Raw genomic sequence first — 22,501 nt, 5'->3', positions numbered from 1 at the left:
TCATACCATCTCTTTGCCGTCGGCAATATCTGCCATGTGGCAGGAGTATATTTCCTGTCAGTTTATTCAAAACAATTGGACATCGCTTCCAAGCTAGGCGTAATAAAGTGCGCCGAGAACCGGTCTGCTGGGTATTACTTTCAAGCCGTTCTATTCTCGAACAAGGATTATTCCAAGGTCAAGGCTGTCATCACCTGTAATTATATCATATCTGATCGGTATCCACGGGTAATTTAGGGATTCCTTGGTTCTCGTGCCTGGTGGAGCGGACGCGCTCCTTGTCCTCGGACCGCGATGTTTTCTGTCAATCGGAGTAGAAGGTTTTGCTTTGCTTTGGTTTTGTTGCGGGGTCATGGCGCGAACTGGCTTACTTCCATGTGAAGGAAAGGTTAATGGTTCCATGGAACGGTGGTGGTTTCATTTACTCTGGGTTTCTCTGACGTTGCCATCTTAAACTTGGGCAGGGGTATAATCCTGAATATTCAGACCGTTATTGTCAGCACGTTTTACCCATGAGCATGTTCATTGATCACGGTCTAGTTATCGGGTATAAACACTAGTTCTGCGCCATCGGACTATATGATGGCTTTTGCAGATGAGCACGTGGCCAGTGGAGCATTGTCATGCGTTAATTATGTCTCAATCACTTCTGATTCCTGGCAACAATTACGTGTGCACTCGGCTACCCATACATGAGACCAGCGGAGAAACAAATTTTGCATTTATTTCTCAATGCTAAACACTACTCCCCCCTACTTTGTGCCCCTCATTTACTTAAATTAATTCATTCGTAGTTAAAAAAAGCGATCTGGATCCATCCATGGATGCAGCCCTGGAAGTGGGCGGTGGGTCAAGCTGTCAAGTCCTCAAAGTCGAGTCCACTCTACAGTATCTCACCTACATGACATGGGTACTGGTACACACACAAGATTATCCACATAGTTTTTTGATGTTATTCATCTACATTCATGGATTTATAAGGGATCTAATGCATATAATGCCTAATGTGTATACTGAATGAACCAATTTGTTGCGGTTGAAGTTGGTCGTTGCCAGTTGCAACATATATATACGCGAACACTGTACACACTTACAACCAACAAACCCGGGAACTCAATGTCCAAAAGTTCCAAAAGTATAAAACTTGGTACTACAGATCAAAAACAGATTATTCATCATTATGAAAATATCCTAATAGACTTGGAATATTCAATTACTGAACGCGCAGATAGCAACACTAAAACCACTAAAGTAGCACTTCTACCAAGGCAGCTAAAAAGCTCCCATGGGTGCCAAGCAAACAAGCTTACCCATACCCACCAGAGCAACCTTCCTCAAGAGCTTACAGGACTTACATCAGCCAATTTGCCACCGCCAATCCCCGTTCCTTGCAGGAGCGGACGTTACGGAGTCGCAGGAACCTCTCCCTGTGGACGACATCAAAGCTTACCCAACCGGACGGATTTCCAGTACCAAATGGAGTCTCATCCTGCCGCTCGGGGCAGCGGCATCCAATCGCGGAGCACTGTCTAGCCCCTGTGTATCCAGATTGTCGGGCCTGACCGCTGATCCTGATCGTCACTTTCATTGCCCCCCCCCCCTTTCTCAGTTCCATAATCAAGCGACCAGCAATCCTTTCCCAGGGGAATGGAGACCCAGTGCTGTCGTTCGTGCACCCGTATGGAGACAGACCCAGTTGTCGCGATGAACATCAATCTTGCACAATGCCCCTCTTTCTATATATGTATAATGTACGGAGCCACTTTGTGGTGATCCCTCTCCTGCAGCTCCACTCACACGCGCGGAGGAAGAGCTTCCAAAAAGCCCGTTGCATTCGATAGATTATTCGTTAGACTGGGTGGAGTTACCGGATACGATGATATCGTCAGAAGCAAGTCTAGCTCCGCTCTTTGAACCTAGTCCAGGAAAATGGCTTGCCGGGTTCTCCGTTTCTTTTTCCAGGATTAGGGTGTTCCACCCCTTCGAGAAAATTCTGATGCACATCGACGCGGGGCATACGTTTAGTCTAAAGAAATGAAGTTCCAATAATTTAGATTATTGATTCCGGCCTACAAAGGTCCTCGCGATGGTGGGACAAGGGAGATTGATTATCTAAAGTATCCCCTGCATCAGGCTAGAATGCACTAAAATCAAACCCTGGAATTGGGGAATAATGACGGTGAGATAATGCCACGTACACGCACGGCAACTGCAGCTGCAGCCCTGCGTCGGTCTGGACTCAGAAGGTGATATCAGGGAACGTGATTTGATTTGGTTCGATCTGGCGGGAGTGAACCATGGACCGGGTGTTCTTCCCCGGAACCCTCATTTCCTTTCCAAGGTCTCAGGGGACAATCATTATATTGATATTGATTCAATTCCGAAATCAATGATGCTTCAATGCTGCTTAATATTGGGGTTGGCATTAGTTGATACTCCAGTTTGTACCCCAGTGTGGCAAATTAAAGAATAACGAACGGCGGTCAATTACTTCTAACGGAACTAACTGAATCCAGTAATTAACTGCCGGGAGGAAGCATCACAATAAGGGAATCCACACTGGCTTAGTATGTATGCATTTCACATTTCCTGATTGTGGGCCGAGTCCAGATCCTGGGACGGCACAGAATAACGAACGGTAAGCGGGTTGACGAAATCCTTCGGGAACGTTAAGTTAGCCAGCCACGAAGCTCCTAAACAGGACAAAGCCGGCTCAACTAGGCAGGCGGATTCGGATTTGGCTTCTTTCCTTCGATGGCCCTGGGCAATCAATCGGAAGTGAGTAAGGAAACCCACACACACCAAAAGCCAGTGGAACCCCATCTCGGAGATGTTGCTTCCCAGGGCACCGGGAAGTCGGGGTTTCAAACGCCCCATCTTTAGCGAAAGTGTAAAGGGAATAAATGCTAGCGCGCACAAAGAAAAATCGAAAATCGAAAAAATAATCAAGATAAAAATAATAATCTCCAAGGGAGCGGGACCTGCATCTGCACTTCGAATCCTAGATAGCCATGTGACATAGCGGTGAAGCTTATAGTTGGGAATAACTACATGCACGATGAGGTCTCACCGACATATTCGGCAACATCTTAGGCTGTAGGCCAAACGGGCCAGAGCTGCTAGCGAGGAAGTTCAGAAATTCCAGACCGTCCTGGCGGCGGGGCGCGACCTGCGGACCCAGTTGGTGTCCACTCTGACCCCCCACTTCGTTAGTTGTCGGGACGATGGGCCCCCATCGACCAGGCGCGGGCTGCCGGAGGTCATTAGTTCAGGGGCCGGCGCCGGGGAAGATGTTCCTAAGATTCCTGCGACATAGTGTAGGTGTGAGTGGAGCTGGGTTCACTTTAGCCCGGTACAGATAGAGAGCTTTTTTTTGTCTTAGTCTTTTTACGTTCAGTTCACGAGGTCAAAGTGTTTCATTGATGACTGGGCCGATTCCGATCCCTTTTTGCAGATCCATTGTTTAGAAGTATTGGTCTTAGTCCTGATCATGTCCGCGATTACTCCGTACGGAGTCATCCTATGCATACTGGAATTATGGACTCATAAGGTTTCGGAGTCGGACCTCAGCCTAACCGGTCAGATTAATTCACACTCCAACTTCAAGAATGGAATGTCGGATTTTTAGGGCTTTGGGCGTTGACCAAGGGATTGGGAATGGTGGATCATCAACTGGTCTTTGATATAGCAGACAAAAGTACCAAATGCCAGGCGGTGAAGTCACCGCTCAATCTGCACTACGTCGTCATCTTCTCCCCCTTGGTTCCTGCTTGGGTCGAGAACGTTGAAACTGGGTCGGACCGCTGCATCGGGAAGTGGATCGAGCCATTATTGGAATTCTTTGGTCAAATCAAGGGCTATCACTTTCATTGCTCTCCCTTTCTGAGTCCTCGCTAAACACCAGCTCTCCACCGCTCGACTCAGCTGATGTTGCGGACTGGAGAAAGGTTCACTGAGGCTTTGAAGATCATCCGGGAACTCCGCAAGATGTGATTATTCCGGTCAAATCAAGGGCTGCAGATGTTGCTGTATAAAATGTATCTTTGCAAAGTGTATCTGTAGAATCCTATTTGTTTTATTATCGCATACATCGACATAATTTGATAGGTCAGTCATTCGAGGGGTCAAGGGGGGCGATGTACGTAAAAGATGTACTTTTTTTTTTTCTATCCCCCTCGCTGGCTGATCTTCCATTTCTGTGCCGTCCTGGGCTGCATCGCGTATCTCCACTCGGAGGGGCGTCGCCAGACGCGTTTCCCAAGTAACCGCGTCGGTCCTCCGCGTCTTTAGTCCTAGCGGATCTTCGGGTTCCCAATGATGAAGTGCCCCACGGGAGCCGGGAATTCAGGACACGGGTTTTGTGCGGTGTACAAGAGCTAGCCAACACACTCCGGGCTTGACCGTTCATTGAGCTTATAGTGGACCCCGAGCAGCCCGGCACGCTTAATCACGAATACTACCATGATTTTGCAGGCACCGAGATATCATCATCGAGACAACCCGGGTCATATTCCCGTAACCGATAAAGTAGACTTATAGACGCATGGGTCTTACCCTAAAACAGCAAGAGTAGGTTCTGAATCAGATGATAGTATCCCAACCTAAAGATCCGATTCGCATTTTGCTTGCAGATCGCCCTGCAGTTCAGCAGGTGATGTCTGGATGGCTTCGGACACCAATGTCGCACAGACATCTGGTGTCGTACATCTTATGCGTCGACCATGACCTATGACTTGTGACGAAAGTGGGAGTATTAGAGGTGTATAACTGCGCAGGTACATGACATATCGACTACGTATTCGTTGGATATGAATTAATATTTTGAATAAGTAACCCCTCCGTGGCACAGCTTGGAACCGCCACACAGCGGGGCACTCCGAGATGAGACGGAATCTGGACCAGTCAGACCCAGGACAAAAGTACATGAACATCAATGATCTGTCAATAATTAAGGGGGATCCATCGTGCTTCGAAAAGAGGTGTGGCGCATCTGCTAGGCCGAATAGTCTCCCTGAGTTTGATTGACCCTTTGAATGGAAAACAAAAGACCAGAACGGTGTGGATTGATCGACTAGACCGGCTGCAACTAACCCACGCCCCGCGGATACACACGATCGAGGCTATTCTAGCGCTATCCGGAGTTTTGAGGGGAGGTCCCCGTAGGCATATTAGATCATATTATTTGCTAGAATTTACCTACCTAATTTCCATGTCAAACCTTGAGAGTCGCTAGCAATGTGAGCAAATACATTCCCTGTCTCATTCCCAACCCACCTGATTTTGTCCGTGTCTTGGTCGGAAGTGTGTAACGATACCCAGATACCCGATCAACCGAGCCAATCTATGATCGTGCCGATCGGAGGGGTTTGGATGACAAGAGGGGTAGCGTGGGCATGAACCATGGTAAGAAATATCAAAAGCATCAGCCATCAGCATATATAGGGCATCATGACAGGTAACTGCAGGGCCACCTACCAGGGCCCTAGACAACCCACATAACCAGTAAGACGATTGCATCGCTGTGGATGTGCCACGATCGAGACACTAAATCGCCTCACATGCCAGCCACACATTTTCGTAAAAATATAATAATCTTAGTCTCTTAATCCTATACTATGGGTCTGGTTTTTGGTGAGCGAGGGGCCACTGCATGGCCCACACTCGAGAGCCCTCGCAGCAGACAGCGCTATTCCCACTTTTGTTCCGGATCTCCCTTGAATATTGCTTTTTCTTTTTTCTTTTTCTTTTTTTTAAATTTGAATTTTTTTTCTTTGAATTTATAATTATTTGTTATCTTGTATAGATCATTCTTTTGTCAACTATCCACAGTATACATCGAGGTTCTACCCCTCCATGGATATAGATGAATATAGTCTATCTATACATCTAAAGAATCGAACCTAAAAAAGTAAAATGTAAACGTTCGGCAGGACCGAAATGATGGGTTTCAAAGGACTGCGGGCCACATGTGTTTTTTTTTTGATTTTTGAATTTTGGCGATCGGGTCGAATCAGATTTGTGTTTGACTATTACGACGTGTCGATTTAGTGTATGGTAAAAAGGGGGGGGGGCACATCATCGGTTTTTAGCCCAACTATAGTGTGGTTGTGGTGATAGGAAGCAAGAGTGCGTGGCCGGAGAACAGAAAGAGATTCCCAGCCCCCTCTGATTTACAGTGATGTCCCTTTCACTATACTTTCCCCCTCCCTTAGTCCCTCTCAGTCCCGCTTTCGCCCCTCGGCGCGACTCACGCGTAGTAAGCGATGCTTGGGCCCACGTCCCATCGTTCCCCCTCCCTTCCATCCCCTCCCTTCCCCCCCCAAAGGAAACCCGTTTTCCAAATTCCTCTTCTCTCCTCATCCTTTCTTTCCTTCCCCTCTTCCCCCCCCCCCCTCTCCCACCTTTCTTCAACACATTATAACCCCTCCTATCGCGGTGCTTAACGCTCACCCGCCTTTCTTTTCGAGCGTTCCTTTTTTGTTTTCCGTGGCTGGACACCCACTTTCACCTTTACATACCCGTGATTCCCCCACATAGGAATGATCAGACATCCCAACGAACTTCTGTCGTCGACACGTTTAAGGAACCGGTGCGAGCTCACCCAGGGAACCATACCACCGAACTCGACTATTTTTGTTTGAGAAGGATCCGACAGATATACACACACATGGCTCCATCAGCCCCCGGGACAGCCAGCAACTCGCCGGCTAAGAAGGCTTCAGCTCCAGAGAAGAAATACAAATGTCAATTTTGCAATCGCGCTTTCAGTCGCAGTGAACATCGCAGCAGACATGAACGGTCACGTAAGTTTCCATATACCGGCGGTCCGGTCGGGCTTCCCACGTTGTTTATCCCCCCCCAATACTGACTTTTTGCAGACACAAAAGAACGCCCCTTCAAGTGCCTAAAATGTCGGAGTACCTTCGTTCGTCGCGATCTTCTGTTGCGCCATGATCGAACTGTACACGCCAAGGACGGCGGTATCCCTCTGGTCGCCGAGGGCCGCCGACGTGGTGGTGGTGTTCAGAAGTCCACAACTTCTGCCCCCGCCAAACCCTCAATCACAATTGACCCAGCGACGCTGGAGCAGATTGAGGCAAGCAGTGACGGTATGGTCGACCTTGAAACTGCAGCCATGTTGATGACAGATTTCCAACATAAGGCTGCAGCCGCGGCGAATGGTCAGGTTTCCGAGCGCTCCGAATCGTTGTCCCCCGGCCAAGGCTCCTTCGAGCCGTACCTTTCCGGCAACGCTACTTTGCCGCAAATGCCCTGGGACACTCTCGTTTCGCCTCACGATGCCGGCTCGATGCCCACTCTCGTCGAACGTCACGGTCCTGTCGGAGATGTGCTCCTGTCAAACTCGATGCCCATGTCTGGCAACTCGACCCCGAACGCGTTATCCCCCTACCCCTCCATGACCGGCCCCGTAAGCCCCGTAAATTACCGTCGCTCTCCCGGTCCTAGCCAAGCTTTGACTCTGCCCAGAGCGCCGCAAATCATGGATGAGATGGAACGCAACCTCGTGGTGGAGCGTGTTCAAAATGCAGACAACCTCGGTGGTCTGCCCGAGACCTTCCAGATGCCTGGCCTGATCGCATTGAATCGGTACCTGTCTACCTACTTTAACCTGTACCACCCTCACTTGCCCTTCCTGCATCAGCAATCATTTAACCCTACCACCGTGTCTGCACCGCTACTGCTCGCAGTTCTCTCGATTGGCGCTCTCTACACCTTCGAGCGCGAGCACGCTTTCATGCTTCACGTCGGTTCCAAGGTTTTGGTCAACCAGTTCCTGCAACACAAGGATAACTTCGATTCTCGCAAGTGCCCTCTTTGGTTGATGCAGAGCACCCTGCTGAATATGGTCTTCGAGAGCTGGAGTGGTGACCCCAAGGGTCTTGAATGGACTTGCTCGATCAAGAGTCTCCTCGCCAACATGGTCGCCGGCAATCGGTACCAGCTCAAGGTGCGAATTGATGCTCGCCAAGGTATTCCGACCACACGGGAGGATTGGATTGAGGATGAGTCGTGCCGCCGTACCTACTTCGCTGTGTACATCTTCTTCGGCATGTTGACTCTCACCTTCAACCACACCCCTGCGATGAGTTTCGACGAGTTCGACAACCTCGAGCTTCCGTCCTCCGAGTCCCTTTGGAACCTGGACCCATCCGACGAGGAGACCTGGCGCCGTAATACTACCACCAGCACTCTCACCGTTCGTGAGGCTCACGATTTCCTGTTCCAGGGCGAGCAGACTCGCTACAGTGCATTCGCTACCCGTGTTCTGATCAACGCCCTCTTCTTGCAGGTCTGGAACCACAAGCGTAGCTTCGAGGCCTTGCAAGACGTGGTTACCGAGTACAAGCTCCGCCTGGCTCTCGAGACCTGGGAGAGATCCCTCGATGTGTGTGAGTCTGAGACCATCGTTGTCCCACTAAGCACTCCTCAGAAGGGCCACCCCTTGATCTTCAACTCGATGGCTGTCTACCGCAATACTCGCGCCCGCCTGGAAGTTGACCTGAAGTCCATCCAGGAGGCCATGCGTTACCACTCTTCGTATGAGGTGGCTGCTGCTATGACTGTCGCTCGTGAGAAGGTCAAGCGCGGACAGGAGATGAACAAGGTTGTTCAGCAATGCTTCGAGTGCATCGAGATTGCCGCCATTCAGGGCATCAACTGGGTTGCTAAGACTTCTGCCACTAACTGGAGTGTCGAGCACCCGCTCTGTGGCCTGGATTTGATGGTCATTCTCAGCCTTTGGCTCTACCGCCTGGAACATGACGAAGAGCCTGCTACTGAGGCTGAATTGGCTATTTACAACAAGGTTCGGAACTTGTTTGATGATGATGCCATCGACGCATTTGGCAAACTCAGCTCCACCGTGGCCCGTGTATGGGGTAACATCCTGGACGGCGTGGTTGTTTGGGGGTAAGTTTTCATTCCACTCAATTGGTCGAAATTAAATACTAACGGTTTCTCTAGTATCACCAAATTGATGGGCGAGTCATTCAAGCTCCACTCCCAGGCTCTGGTCGGCTATGAAGATTCCTTGCGCGTTGGCAAGGACCAGCCGATCCACGCAGTCCCTACTAAGTCGCTTGCTAGCGTTGGCACTGCGTACTAATCTTTCTCTACTCTCCTTTTTTGATGTTTGCATCTTTTGAAATCTTTTTATGTTGTTTTCGGGCTTTCTTACTCTCATTTGTTGGACGCTTTATGGGACATGGGAAAACTCAGGAACGGGTACACCGGTGGGCAGGCGGGGTGTTTATGGCTATGGGAACACGTCGCCGTCATTCTGCATTCTGCCTTTTGGTGTGATTCCTGACTTTTCTACTACTTTGGGTTGCATCTTTCCCCCTGATCTATCTTTGCACCAGGGAGTCCGGTGTGGTGTTTATCTGCTTTGGTCCCCTCTTCAACACCTGGCTGGTCCTGTGTGTTCCTTCGCACTCGATGGAGTTTTTTTGTTTTTCTCCTTAGCCCCTAATCGTGCCCCCGTCCATCTGCTTTTTGATCTTTTGATACCTTTTGACTTTACGGTTTCTGACACGTTGATTTGCTGTTATGGTTTTTGATATTTTCGCTCATCTGCTTTCATCTGCTTCTTGTGGTCCCGGTTCAACCTGGTCTGCTGTATTTGATGTTATTTGCACCTTGCTTCCCCGCCACTGCTTCTTTTTTCTCTGCTCAGCATTGTCTGCATTTTTGTTTCACCTGCACATGTTTTTGACGCCTTATTTCCATGTACTATACGTAATCGATGAATACAATATTTGGCGGGGAATCAGTTCAAGTAAAGTAAACAATTCATAAATAAAGTAACCAGGATAATATTCTACTGCCCATAATTCCTGTCAGTGTCCTAATAATGACTTCCTCTATCTAATCAAATCTACTTCCCAATAGCAACAAACAACCGGTCCCCAATATCCCCAAGCCCAGGCACAATCATTCCCTTCTCGTTGACCTTCGCATCAACACCTCCAACCCAAACCTCAACCTCCTCCCAAGTGCCCGCAGCCCGCTTAATCCCCTCTTCAGAAGCAAGTACACTCAACATGATAATCTTCTGCACACCCCACTCCCGCAACAGATGTATAGCCGCCTCAGCCGTAGCACCCGTCGCAATAATAGGATCAAGTAACACCGCCAGCGTCGCGGCAGCCTTGTTCATTGTTGCAGCGGACGGATCCAGGAGCGCAGGACTTTGAGGTGACAGTTCATTGCGGTGGAAGGGAAGATTGTTGTAGTATTCTACGGGTTGTAGACTGATTTTCTCACGGAACAGACCTAGATGGTAGATTGGGACGGCGGTTGGAAGGAGGGAATTTAAGGCTGTTATAGTTAGTTACTGATTGTCTGGTTGAATAAGTTGGGTATAAGAAAATGCGGGGTAAATGCTTCAGAATGGAGAGAGCGCGCGAGAACCGAATAGTCAAGGAAAGGAGACTAAGAATTCAAGTAAAGAAAGAACAAACCCTCAACCATGCCCAACCCCGACCTCAAAATCGGCACCAGCGCCAAGTCCGCCGGATCAATGCCTTGTGTCTCATACTCAGCACCGAGCGGGGTACGGTCCTACTCAGAGCATTAGCTATAGTGGGCCCTATGACGGAACGACCATGCCCACCGTCCCCGTCTTCGCAACAGTGAGTCCCTTGGCAAATGCCTCGACGCCGATTATTGATGAGATCTCATGGATGAGTGCTCTTGTTTCGCGGGGGCTGGTGCTTGCCGAGCGGAGCTGGGAGAGCTTTGCCTGGAGGCAGGGATGGGTGGAGACGTGGATGTTTGGGGGGAGGGACATTGTGATGTGGGGTAGATGGAATAAAGAGGTGAGGGGAAATGGACGGAGGAGTAGGTCTAGGGCGGGGATTAAGTATGGACTTGCTTTGTTGGAATCTTAAGCTACGGAGTAAGTCAGTAGGTCTGGTGAGGGGTTCTTATCTGCAGTGCGACGTAGGTTTGCATTACTTATCACCGCACGTATAGGCTTTGGCTTCACCGCATCTCGACCCCTGCATCCTGTATGGGATTTGGTTGGAGGAGCAGGTTCTGCCTATATTACCTTGAGGATCATATTAAGGGCATGCCATAATTCAACCTGAGGTCGATCAAATCTCTGGTAGTGCTACTTCACATACTGGGTCAAATCAGTAGTTGATGTAACCCAAGTCGATGACTAGCAGCGTGTTCTATTGAATAGTATGCCTAGTGCTTCCTTATAGATGTGCTGATTGCATTGAATATCAATAACACTTCTACTGGGTACGGCCCGGGGGGCCTTTCTTATAGGAACACACATGATTCCTCACATATCACTCAATAGAGTAGCTTGCACTCAAGATTATCAGCATCGTCGATATCACCCGTACCCTTATACTTCATCTGCGTCGGGCAAGCACAGATTGGACGCTACTTTTCAATAGCCAGAGTTTCGGTGAATTTGAGTACCGATTTTGTACTCAGGTGCAATCCATTTTCTACCCAGTTCACCAGCGCAAGAAGGATATCATGCTTGACATCGCTGTAACCAGGCACACTGTACAGAGACAGACTCAGAGCACTGGCTTGAGTGGGACCAGTGATATACCGCGATGCATTCGTTGTTGTAGAAGTATCGTAGTAGTGTCTAAAACATTCCGAGTTAATTTTCTGCTCTTCACGCACTGAGATACATCACTTACTGCATGCCGGGAGTCAAGAATAGTCTAGAGAATCTATCTATACCAATACCGATGCCTTGCTTAGCTTCCCTCTTGTAGAAGGTTGCGTGATTGAAGTCCTTAGCAGAGTAGTAACCAGGATCAGTCTGGTTGATGCTCATGCAAAGACGCCATTCATATTAAAGTGCAAATTGCAGATGCTGTGGGTAATATTTCACTTAATGCGATTGATGACGAGTCCAAGTGCCGATCGCTCGCCTTGTGGTAGGTACATTTTGAATTGAGTATCAGATCGTGCTGGTCTTGCCTGTTCCTAGATTGATCTGCAAGGCCCCGTTGATTTTCCCGGCGGAGACTAGAACAATTTGGGAGATGTGGCGATTATCAAGTTTAAACTCGCGCTTATACCTGGGGCAACCTGGCAAGTTCTTGCATTGTCGGGTCTATTGAGAGACCTATTGCTTCCAAGGTTGTTTCTTTTCTTGCAAAGGCGTTGACTTGACTGCAGATATTGCCGAGATTCGTCGACGTTTTGCGCCCGGTTGCTAGTGACCCTAAGAATTACATCCTTGAAAAGCAACAGCTAGAAAGATGGCAGAACTTTTCGGATGTAAGCAAAAGCGTCGATCCCACATGTGGGGTTAGTATTGAATAAACAATATGTACTGCACACGTAACGATGAAGATGTCGGCCATCTTGTCTACAGTGCGCAGTGATCATCGGTGAAGCAAAGAAGCTAGAACTTGTTTCGCAAAGTTTGAAGGACACAGTAGTTGAGCGATTATCTATGCCGTCAGCTGTCATGTATTCCAGTGGTGCCATCTCAGCTAATATGGGTCAAAGCCCAGGCGATAGATTGTGACATGTCATGGATGCTGACGGTCTAGGCGAAAGAGTGGAGGGGTTAAGTCGCCCGTGAACCCTTTTTTAAAGTGCCGTAAACCTCAGGGAGGCCCCTAAATCGGACATCTATAATGACTTGCCCATGGGTAACATTCTTGTTGAGGTATTTTTTTTGCGGAAAGAGGTGAATAGTCGCGATAACTCCTTATCGACTTCATAGATTATCTAAAATAACAAGCTCCACCAACCTTAATTTTCTTAACTCAGAGCGCGCTCCTCTCTCAACAGCATGCCTAATCGCGCCATGTCAGGGGCTGCGCCCCTCACACATGAAGTTCAAGAACAACACGAGCTCCGATTAACAGAAACCACTGCATCACAACCCGTCGAACCGATCTCATCTCTGAGACAATCATGGCATCCAACCGACGCGCCCTTGGACACAGGGACAGTCCCCTCAACCACCGCAAAACCCCTCTCTAAACACGCAACCCACCTATACACACTCTCCTATCTCATATTCTTCTCCATCCTCGGCACCCTCGCCCGACTAGGTCTCCAAGCCCTTACATTCTACACCGGCGCGCCAGTAGTAACCGGCGTCCTCTGGGCAAACGTCACCGGCAGCCTAGTAATGGGCTTCCTAGTCGAAGACTCAAACATCTTCCGCGAAGAATGGGGCTCACCACCAACCCCACCCAAAGACGAGCACAGCGCACAAGAGCACACCAAAAAACACAAGGCCACCAAGAAATCCATCCCAATGTATATCGGCCTGACAACCGGTTTCTGTGGATGCTGCACGTCTTTTTCCTCGTTTATACGCGATATCTTCCTCGCATTAGCGAATGCGCTCCCAGATCCCTCACTCCCATCAGGCGCGAGTATTGCGTCCCGAAACGGCGGATATAGCTTCATGGCGCTGCTAGCCGTGCTCCTGATAACTGTATCGCTGTGCCTGTCTGCGCTGATTTTTGGGGCGCACCTTGCGCTTGTGCTGGGCCGGTCTACCCCTACAATCCCTTTTGCGCTGACGCGTCGCGTGCTGGACCCCGTAATGGTCGTTCTGGGGTGGGGGTGCTGGCTAGGTGCTGTGTTCTTGGCTATCTGGCCGCCGGATCGGTATAATGCTGGTCCAGAGGAGTGGCGAGGACGTGCAGTGTTTGCGATTGTGTTTGCGCCGTTGGGGTGTTTGTTAAGATTTTACGTGTCGCTTTATCTTAATAGTCGGGTTCCTGCGTTCCCGCTTGGTACGTTTGCGGTTAATATGTTTGGGACGGTGGTCGAGGGAGTTTGCTATGATTTGCAGCATGTCAGTGGGCTTGGGGCGGTTGTGCCTGCTGCTTTGACAGGATGTCAGGTGTTGCAGGGTGTTATGGATGGGTTCTGTGGTGCGACTACTACAGTCAGTACGTGGGTTGTGGAGTTGAATGGATTGGCGAAGAGGGAGCACGCTTATGTCTATGGAGTCACTAGTGTGGCTGGAGGACTTGGCTTCATGGTGGTGATTATGGGGTCCTTGTTATGGACTCGTGGGTTTGATGACCCGGTCTGTTGAAGCTTGAAGCTTCCCTGTAAACTATGTATATACCCAACTAGATATAATCATTCAAGAAGCAATTACTGCATATCCAACCCCAATACTAGCTCCAACACAAATTACCCACCCCCCATTCATCCAGCACCTAGGCATAGTAGCCATTAGATACTATCATCATCCTACAAACCTTCGCAACCCTATAACCTTTACTTCCCGCGCAAGCTCCATCCCATGAACCGGCAACTCTGCCCGATGCTCAGGAACAGCATACCGATCCGTCATCTTCTCATGCACCCCAGCAGCACCCGAACTCGATCCCACGACAGTACCTATATCGGAGCTCTCCGCAACACTTCCACCAGTTTTGACAGGCGCCATGGTGCCGAGCTGTAGATCAAAGTTGAAGGTCTCTGCGCGAGAAGCTGAGCGGCTTTGGAAGGCTTTGCGACGGGCGAGGTCTTCTTCGTGGTTCCGTTTTTGCCGGACTAGTTGTGATTAGTATTAGCATTGTTGGGCAATATGTCAAGTAGTTTTCTAGTTGAAGGATATAGTGCCGGGGCAACATGATTAGGGTAGAAGGGAATGCCAACTTGGATTGCCGAAGTTGAAGAGGAAGCATGGAAGCATACTCCGCCAGAAAAAGACATAGATGATCATTGTTCCGACCATCGCGGCGCTAAACGCGAAGATGATGGCCAGCTCGTCCCCGAGCGAGGTTGCGGGCGTGTAAGATTGAAATGTGACGCCCATTGTCGATCTAGCTAAACCAAAGGCGATAATGTAAACGAATTACTGAGCGAGGTCTGTGTGAAGCTGAGCTGGGTTTGAAGCTGGACTGAGTGCAGATGGTTAGAAGTGGAGTCAAGAGTCTAGCATACACCAGTCCGTATTGTCCAACTTCCGGGTACTTGTAGAACAAAAGAATAATCCCAGTCTCGAGTTCGGGATGTGTAGAAGGTGGGATGATTTTGGGGGGTTTGGGGAGGGAAAAAAGCAAAGAGGTTGAGCAAACAAAGAAAGCACCAAAAGCTTCTAGCTATGGCAAACAAAGAGAGAAAAGTCAAAAGTAAAATGTATGATTTCATTTATGTACACACAAATACAGACAAATATCAGTCCGGGTATACACACAGGCTCCCAGAGGTATCATATACAAGCTCTATACTCCCACAGCCCAACAGGCGGGAATGCAATCAGTGCTCAAATCAAAAGGGGAATTCCCACGCCGAGCAGGCAATGGATGCAATGAATAAAAAAAGCAAATGTCGCTGGAATCGCCAGAAAGTAAGAAGTGCCAAAGGGCTAGGTCGATGGGCATGTCGACGATATTAAACATTCAAGATGTTGGTAAAGTTCGGGGGGCGCGTATTCACGTGTCGTGTCAAGAATTGGAGGAAAGGGGGTAGTCGAAGAGAAGTAGTGAAGGTGAAGGTGAAGTGGAAGTCGGAAAAGGTAGAAGTAGCCTTTGGAGTGCGCAAGTCATGTTGTTTACCCTAGCATTACTGCCGCTAGAGCTGTGCAGGTCAACCCGATCGCCATTCCGATCCATGGGGTCTGGCCTAGAGAGCCTTCGCTGCGCGCTTGGAGGACCTGTCGCGCACTCAGTTTGCCCACCATCGTTTCAGGGAGGATTGGTTCCCGCGGGGCAAGGTCCGGTATTGATTGGACGGCGCGAATAGCTAAGTCGAGGCTGTCGGGGGCGCGTGGTGAGGGGCCGGCGAGGACGGCCGGCGCGAGGGCGACAAGTAAAATAGCCGGTCTCATTGTGTATAGTATTGAATGTGTATAGTGCCTTCTTCTCTCGTCGCACGCGTGGGGGAAGTAATCGTAGAGGGGTTGACGCGCAAAACAAGCAACGCCAAGGAGTGCGGGTCTCAGGTTTCTCGGGGTTCTGGAGTTGTCGAGGCAACAGCTCTCCAGTGACGTGTAAAAGGTGAGTCCCAAACGATGATTATAGACCCAATAGCCGGTTTCGCGCACTAGGCCAAATATACGGAGTCGCAATCAAAAGTGTCCTCTGGGGGATTGTGGGAATTTATGGGGGTGGAAGTGGATGCTGGACAGTATCGGAAATAGGGGGCCGAAAGCTAGGTCCTTGGCGACAGTAGAACCAATACAGCTGCACCTGTGAGATGGTCGGGGGTTGGCAATTCGACTGGTATGGAACGTTTCCTCGATGTGCAGAAGAAAAGAAGTACCCAAAGGCCAGGACACAGGGGAAAAGAGGAGAAGAAAAGGGACCTCGAAAAGAAATGAAGCCGATCAGGGCGGGTCAGTTCATTGGCCGAGCCACGGGTTGAAAGTCAGGGACTGGCCTTAGTCACGCATTTTGCTAACTGGAACGGCTCAATAGTGGAGTCCAATTTATATAACGCCACTATTATTGGCTGTGATCTTTTCCCTTTCTATCTTTATCGCGCAGGGATACTCTTTCCTCCAATGGTGTGACCCGCGCCCTGCACGGAGTGGCCTCCCAGCCGCAGCTACTCTGTACCTGTATATGAAGTAAACAAGATTTCATCCTCCAGGATCATGACATACACCCAGAATACCATATATATCAGGAGATTATCCATATCGCCTATACCCTCGGCTAAATGTCCTCGCCTAATCTCGATCCCACACGGCTGTCTAGTTGCCTTGTTCTACACTAAAAGATCCACCCCATTGCCCTCTGATCGTCATAAAAAAAAAAAAAAAAAAAAAAAAAAAAAAAAAAAAAAAAAAAAGGGCCGGTGGGTCAAGAAGCGGCCATTAATCTCGTCAATCAAGGTTTTGTGTCGGGACTCGGGATGCAAGGAAAACCCAAAACAAAGCCAGCCTCCAATAATACAGCCGTCTAGACCAACATCTGCGCCCTCCTGCACTCTTACATTTCGGTGCGCTTCTTGCAGATCGTCTAAAAATATTGGACTCTTGGCATCTGCATCAGGTCAGTTGCCCATAGTCAGCGTTGAAACAACCATGTCGCATATACAGATACAGAGGAAATTAGAATTCGAATTAGAATTTTACTAGGGCCTAGGATCTATCAGAATGGTCGGAACGTTTCCGACTGCAGCATGGTTCGCGCTAGGCAGCACAAATACAAAGTTGTAAGGTTTGAATTGCCACGGCAGTTGGACATTCTCCCATGGATATAGTATGTACTCCGGACTCTGCGGTCAGATATCGCAGATCTTAGGGCACGGGCATTGTACATCGTAAGCCACGTATAGCCTTCTCGGCAAGTGGCCTTGTTTCTGAACTACTGTGCATCATCTTGCTTAAATGCATGGTACGGTAGAATGGCAAAACAGGCTCCCATTCTACTGAAACAGCCTGTTGCACAGGTGCGGGGTGGTGTAATGTGAGACAATTAGGTGGGCTGCTTACTGGAGATTTTATGGCTATCTGGTGACAGCTCAATTTTGACAGCATCCGATTGTAGCAAGATAAACAAAGACTCAAGCGGGGTTGGAGGATTCCACAGTGACATGATATCTATGACATAAGAGGCGCCGCTCAGTGCCGGTATGAACCCATGCGGGGTCGTGGTGATATAGTCCAGATAGGATAAATTTCTGAGAGATAGACTAAAAACCTTGGAAATATCTGAACTAAACTTGAAATTATGTCATGGTCAAATTTGATGACTTTCGCTAATATCGGGATGCCGTAGGGTCGGGCCAGTACCGAGACCTGAATTGAAATTTGGATTATGTGGCATAAGTTTTCACCAACTTTCATCCAGAAGCCTTCGTGGTCTAGTTGGTTATGACGTTGGTCTCATATCACTTTCATATGACGCTCCTGTTAACAGGACTGCTATCCGAAGGTCTCCAGTTCGATCCTGGACGAGGGCATTCTCTTTTTGCATTTTTGTCCACCACCATTCACTTCCAAATCGTACTGATGGATAGGAATTGGTGTCCTATTTTTGTTTTTTTATCATCATGCGAAACTAGCTTATACTGACCCTTTATCCGGTCAGTGGGAACTATTCAGTAGCGCTGGATCATGTGCAGACCGCTGGTCTATCCATATCTGGTGAGGCCACTCGCATGTATATCTTGAACGGGAAGACCGCCGGGGGCCTGTTGGTCTCGGCATGGCCTAGTGTGAAAGTATAGCCCCCAATGCCAATCTCTCGATGGACAACGTCCCAAGTGCCTCCATTCGGAAGATATGGAGGATTCAACATTTAAGGGATTTATCAAAATGGCAATAAGGGCCATCCAAACCCTAGCTCAAGAAAGCGGATATATGAATACGTAGTGGCATCTGTTTCATGCTAATATTATACTCCGGGAGGCGAAAGGGACTCCCAAATTGGTGATATTGGAATGTCACAGATCTAAGGGGCCAAAAGATGTCCAAAATTGGTGATCTTGGAAAGACACGGATCTAACCGTTGTCAAATCAGTACAGATTTTCTGCTATTAGACGTCTGTAACCTTCCATGGGTTTGTTCAAGGTTAAATAGCAAGACATTTCCTCGGTCAGTTGAAATTCAACTCAAGCAACTCATCCAATTCGATCTACTCCATCAACCAACCGATCTACCGATCTACCAATCTCCAACAAAATGCAGTTCATCGCCGTCTTCATTGCTACCCTGGCCGCCGTGGCCTCTGCCTCCCCTTCCACCGAGAAGCGCTCATGCGTCGCCAGTGAGTTAACCTTGACAAAGACTCCGTCTATAGTGACATAAGCTGACCGTCTTGTCTTTAGACTACGATGTTGCATGCCAGTCTGGCGGTGACCCTTGCTGCGATGGCTGGCAGTGTGTTGGTGCCACTGAGTGGAACGCCGGTGTTTGCATTCCCAACTACTAAGGCCGCAGGGGAAAGAATCTGATATTTGTGCGGGCATAAATAGAAATTCACGTTTCCTTCTTTTCATACTATTCTTCAATCTGTTATTCTTACTATCTAGTAGACAATTGAACACTTCGTATTACCGGGAATTCAAACCAGCAACTGCATATTACTTTACACAGGGTCGGGCAAGAATTACTATAATAATGTAATAGTCGAACTACCGCCTAGCTACCAATCTTCGCTTGGTTCACGTCCAGTCTATCGTCCTACCAGGAATGCAAGCTTTGAATACTATGAGTGATTGATATTAAATTCTTGAACTTCCTGTTGTCCTAGGGACTTTGTTAATTGAACTGTGACTGCCTTCTTTTCTTGGTGTCCACACTCTCCTACTAGATCTGCATGCACTCACAAGAGTACCAGCTATCCAGCTTAAAGATCAACGTGGAAATACGTCTGCCCCTCGAAAGTGATGAGGGGGATTTTGACCTCAGTCTCATCGATTTCCAAGGTGTTGACCAGCCGAATAACTTTCTGGACATGCTCTCCATGGTCACGTCGCGCGAGGAGGTCTCCCACATAGTATGCGAAGCTGTATTAATGATCCATTATCGCGTTTGTGTCTCTTTTGAATCGATCAATGAGCATCTGAAACCACCTTTCCTTTAGCAGGGCAGCCTGCATCGATGCTTTTTCGTCGCGACGGAGTTCAATGGTGTTCCACATCAAAGCTTGTACTTCGAGGCATTCGTTGATATGCATGCGGATACATTGTTCCGATTTCAGAAATATGAGACCGGTCACATGGGTTCTTTAACCCCAGCCTTGAGGACAAAGATCGTTTTACAATGATCGGGGACACCTCGTACTATACCGATGTTTATCTCTTTATCGCCCAAGTTCGAAGGCTATCTAAGCTGTGTCAATCATAACGGGGAAGTCCCCATGTGGGACTCTGATAGGGTGGCCGTGCCATCTTATCTGTTTGCATTTTCGTAATTGCCTTGTCTGGTCGATATGGTGTGGAATTGTATTAGATTCAGATGAACTTCGAAATCCTTACTGGAAAGCTGAGACTAGAAAATTTGAGCACAGACGAATGGTGGTGTATCTGAATATGCAAAAGCAATGAACAAACACTGGAAGCTAATTGAGATTTAAAAAAGGTCAAGATAGTTGGCATGGCAAATGAAGGGCTTAGGTGAGTAAGGATGGCGAGCAAAGGATGGCGGGAATGGGAGGCGAAGATGACAAGATGAGAAGATGGCATTAGAGCATGGTAATTCTTCACATGTTGGTATCCTTTTGGAGCTTGACTGAGGTAAGAGTGAAGAGAGGACATACGAATATGAGATTGAATGGGAATGTGATAGACTTATATTGACAGGTGCACCAAGGCAAAGTGACACATTGGTAATAAACTAAGAACGCGTATTTGAAAGTTTCCATGTAGAATGAGCCGGTTTTCCTTGGTAGACATCTACGAGGCTCTGTCGTTTCACAGCGGCGATTCCGGCGAAATGTTTGACCTGTGAAATTAGATTTTAAGGCGATGAGAATTATCCACTTGATTGGCAATTGAGGAATGGTCTTCTATCTGGGTTGAGCCACCTCTGCCTCATGTATGTCCCTGTATAATTGTGTGATAAAAAGAGCAGGTCAATACAAAAGTTCGATGAAATCAGCCCACCAAACTCCTCGGCATCATACTGCTTCTCTAAGGTGATCGGATACGGTAGCGACCGCTTTCGCCTTCCATGTCGAACACATAGAGAAACTTTTTTGAACCATAATCATATGATGGCTTGCTAATCCAGATCCGGGTAGCATATAATTGTTCCGTTTTGTAGCTGACCAGGTAATGTATACCATAATTCTAGACTACTAGTATGAAATGTATAATTGTTGACTTGAGATTTTCTAGCCTGGAAAGGATCCATACAAACCCTGAAAACATAGCAGTCTTTGAATGGACAATCTGCCAAGGCAACGCTACTGTAAATAGGAAGCTTCCTGGAGTAGTTTATGCGGTAACGAAAGCCGTATCTTATCTATGTTATTAATACGGTAGCTACCCCGCCCTTTGTACTTTTAATTTCATGTAGTTTCATTCGTAGCACCCTATGGCCGTCGCTGGTATATAATCTCGTCATATCTCACACGTCTGAAGTTCGACGCACCTATCCACTATGTCGCGATCCCTGCCGAAGAGGAGTAACCCACTGATCCTCGCCGACGCGGCTCCCGCCTGTAAGTTTCATGCAGTCCCGTGAGCTCTCCTACTCCCCTACATCGTGCCTATAAGGCCTTGTCGTCGTCTGTCTATAACCTTTCGCTATTCACGATTGTAGATGAGGATCTCGTTGAGCAACGCCGCCTTGGCAGGACTAATCTTTCCATCAAGCCGGAAGTAGTCGGCACCTGTAGTGCAACTAAGCCCGAGAATCTAGGCGTGTTCGAGTATGCCTTCCTCCGGGCTCCGCTCCCTGAAGACCTGAAAGGATCTGGGATCTTCTCTCCAAATACCTTTGGTCAGTACCCAGGCACTTACTTTTTGATGGTAAGGATTATTTCGGTCGCCCGCGCGAAGACGTGTTATATTTGATTGTTGACCCTTGTCTGCTCGTAGAGGAGAAGTAAGGATGGCTTTATAAGCGCAACGGGCATGTTTAAGACCGCATTTCCCTGGGCCAAGGCCGAGGAGGAGAAGAATGAGCGGGAGTATCTGAAATCTCGGGAATATGTAAGTCAGGAGGAAAACGCTGGCAATATATGGATCTCTCCCGTGATTGGTAAGTCTTCCTATCGTATAGAGTGTTCATTTTCTATAATTTAACTAGTATCCTTAGCGTTGGAGCTCGCGAATGAATATAAGATATACGACTGGGTCCGTGCCTTACTAGATCCTGTCGAAATCATGCCTCTATTAAGTACTTGGAATCGAAATATTCTTATTACTCCGCCACCAAAATTTGAGCTGCCGATGGATGAACCTAAGAGCCTTCAAAAGACTCTCGAAATCACCGCTTTAATGAAGGCAACAAAAATTACCCCTCTTCCCGCGAAGACTGATGAGATCGGAGTGAAGGCCAACCAGGAGGAAGATACGTTATAAATAGCCCCTTCGAATTTGTCCGCTCATAGAGAAACCCGAATATATTTGAGGTCAAGAGTCTCGTCGCGACATCAGACACACGGTCTCAGGGCAAAGGTAAATATCAGTTGACTGATCAGCTGGTGCGTCAGATAGGGGAGGCCGCAGCGGATGATTAGAGTATTTGGATGCCAGCTCTATTGTCCGCTGAATATAGCTCCCTAGAGATTGCTGATCTCCTATCGGAAAAGACATACAACTCCCCATCTTATTTTCCATATCATCGGGTATTCTAAGATCGGAAATATAAGCCAGCCACCAGATTCCTCGCTACTCTTACCAATGTTGTTTATCTAATAAGTCCTGTATGCTTCGAGCTTATGACTGGTAGAACTTTACTAACTAATCTGTATATATGCTCTCTCTTCATGAAATACGGTGAGGATATTGCTAGACTCTATCATACAAAGACTTGTTGGGCATGTTACGATGGGCCTGGTATTTTGGGAGCTTTAACAGCACATTTAGAGATAGATAGATATATTGCCT

At 48.2% G+C, this 22,501-nt stretch overlaps 8 protein-coding genes across 8 annotated transcripts; 4 read left to right on the top strand and 4 right to left on the bottom strand.

Moving 5' to 3' along the window:
• The first annotated feature begins 6,330 nt into the window (after positions 1–6,330).
• Positions 6,331–9,186, top strand: N7503_010671 (C2H2-type zinc finger protein). Its single transcript, XM_057070217.1, has 3 exons — positions 6,331–6,803; positions 6,879–8,931; positions 8,986–9,186. The coding sequence occupies exons 1-3, from the start codon at positions 6,668–6,670 to the stop codon at positions 9,125–9,127; spliced, it is 2,331 nt and encodes a 776-aa protein (XP_056916828.1). The 5' UTR covers positions 6,331–6,667; the 3' UTR covers positions 9,128–9,186.
• Positions 9,187–9,898: 712 nt separating this feature from the next.
• On the bottom strand, positions 9,899–10,813 carry N7503_010670 (uracil phosphoribosyltransferase; the record flags this gene model as incomplete). The annotated part of the gene is made up of 3 exons (XM_057070216.1): positions 9,899–10,341; positions 10,485–10,584; positions 10,637–10,813. The coding sequence occupies 3 exons, from the start codon at positions 10,811–10,813 to the stop codon at positions 9,899–9,901; spliced, it is 720 nt and encodes a 239-aa protein (XP_056916827.1).
• Positions 10,814–11,421: 608 nt separating this feature from the next.
• N7503_010669 (tannase and feruloyl esterase) lies at positions 11,422–11,833 on the bottom strand (the record flags this gene model as incomplete). Its single annotated transcript, XM_057070215.1, has 2 exons — positions 11,422–11,638; positions 11,694–11,833. 2 exons carry the CDS (start codon positions 11,831–11,833, stop codon positions 11,422–11,424), a joined length of 357 nt encoding a protein of 118 aa, XP_056916826.1.
• Positions 11,834–12,805: 972 nt separating this feature from the next.
• On the top strand, positions 12,806–14,074 carry N7503_010668 (FluC/FEX family fluoride channel; the record flags this gene model as incomplete). Its single annotated transcript, XM_057070214.1, has 1 exon — positions 12,806–14,074. One exon carries the CDS (start codon positions 12,806–12,808, stop codon positions 14,072–14,074), a length of 1,269 nt encoding a protein of 422 aa, XP_056916825.1.
• Positions 14,075–14,230: 156 nt separating this feature from the next.
• N7503_010667 (uncharacterized protein) lies at positions 14,231–14,806 on the bottom strand (the record flags this gene model as incomplete). Its single annotated transcript, XM_057070213.1, has 2 exons — positions 14,231–14,541; positions 14,686–14,806. The coding sequence occupies 2 exons, from the start codon at positions 14,804–14,806 to the stop codon at positions 14,231–14,233; spliced, it is 432 nt and encodes a 143-aa protein (XP_056916824.1).
• Positions 14,807–15,544: 738 nt separating this feature from the next.
• Positions 15,545–15,820, bottom strand: N7503_010666 (uncharacterized protein; the record flags this gene model as incomplete). The annotated part of the gene is made up of 1 exon (XM_057070212.1): positions 15,545–15,820. The coding sequence occupies one exon, from the start codon at positions 15,818–15,820 to the stop codon at positions 15,545–15,547; it is 276 nt and encodes a 91-aa protein (XP_056916823.1).
• Positions 15,821–18,608: 2,788 nt separating this feature from the next.
• Positions 18,609–18,933, top strand: N7503_010665 (uncharacterized protein). Its single transcript, XM_057070211.1, has 2 exons — positions 18,609–18,708; positions 18,770–18,933. Exons 1-2 carry the CDS (start codon positions 18,624–18,626, stop codon positions 18,871–18,873), a joined length of 189 nt encoding a protein of 62 aa, XP_056916822.1. The 5' UTR covers positions 18,609–18,623; the 3' UTR covers positions 18,874–18,933.
• A 2,114-nt stretch (positions 18,934–21,047) lies between these two features.
• Positions 21,048–21,973, top strand: N7503_010664 (KilA-N domain-containing protein; the record flags this gene model as incomplete). Its single annotated transcript, XM_057070210.1, has 4 exons — positions 21,048–21,108; positions 21,210–21,418; positions 21,488–21,650; positions 21,708–21,973. The coding sequence occupies 4 exons, from the start codon at positions 21,048–21,050 to the stop codon at positions 21,971–21,973; spliced, it is 699 nt and encodes a 232-aa protein (XP_056916821.1).
• Positions 21,974–22,501: the final 528 nt, after the last annotated feature.

This window comes from Penicillium pulvis, assembly GCF_028828015.1.
Source record: "Penicillium pulvis strain IBT 33274 chromosome Unknown scaffold_8_segment0_segment0, whole genome shotgun sequence".
NCBI lineage: Eukaryota > Fungi > Ascomycota > Eurotiomycetes > Eurotiales > Aspergillaceae > Penicillium > Penicillium pulvis.
This window is presented reverse-complemented; position numbering and strand designations above follow the sequence as displayed.

Bases quoted from the DNA above. Each gene is read 5' to 3' on its own strand.
- N7503_010671 (XM_057070217.1), top strand. From the start codon at position 6,668: ATGGCTCCATCAGCCCCCGGGACAGCCAGCAACTCGCCGGCTAAGAAG. The intron at 6,804-6,878 runs GTAAGTTTCCAT...GACTTTTTGCAG, and splicing joins CAGCAGACATGAACGGTCAC to ACACAAAAGAACGCCCCTTC. The intron at 8,932-8,985 runs GTAAGTTTTCAT...CGGTTTCTCTAG, and splicing joins GACGGCGTGGTTGTTTGGGG to TATCACCAAATTGATGGGCG.
- N7503_010665 (XM_057070211.1), top strand. From the start codon at position 18,624: ATGCAGTTCATCGCCGTCTTCATTGCTACCCTGGCCGCCGTGGCCTCT. The intron at 18,709-18,769 runs GTGAGTTAACCT...TCTTGTCTTTAG, and splicing joins GAAGCGCTCATGCGTCGCCA to ACTACGATGTTGCATGCCAG.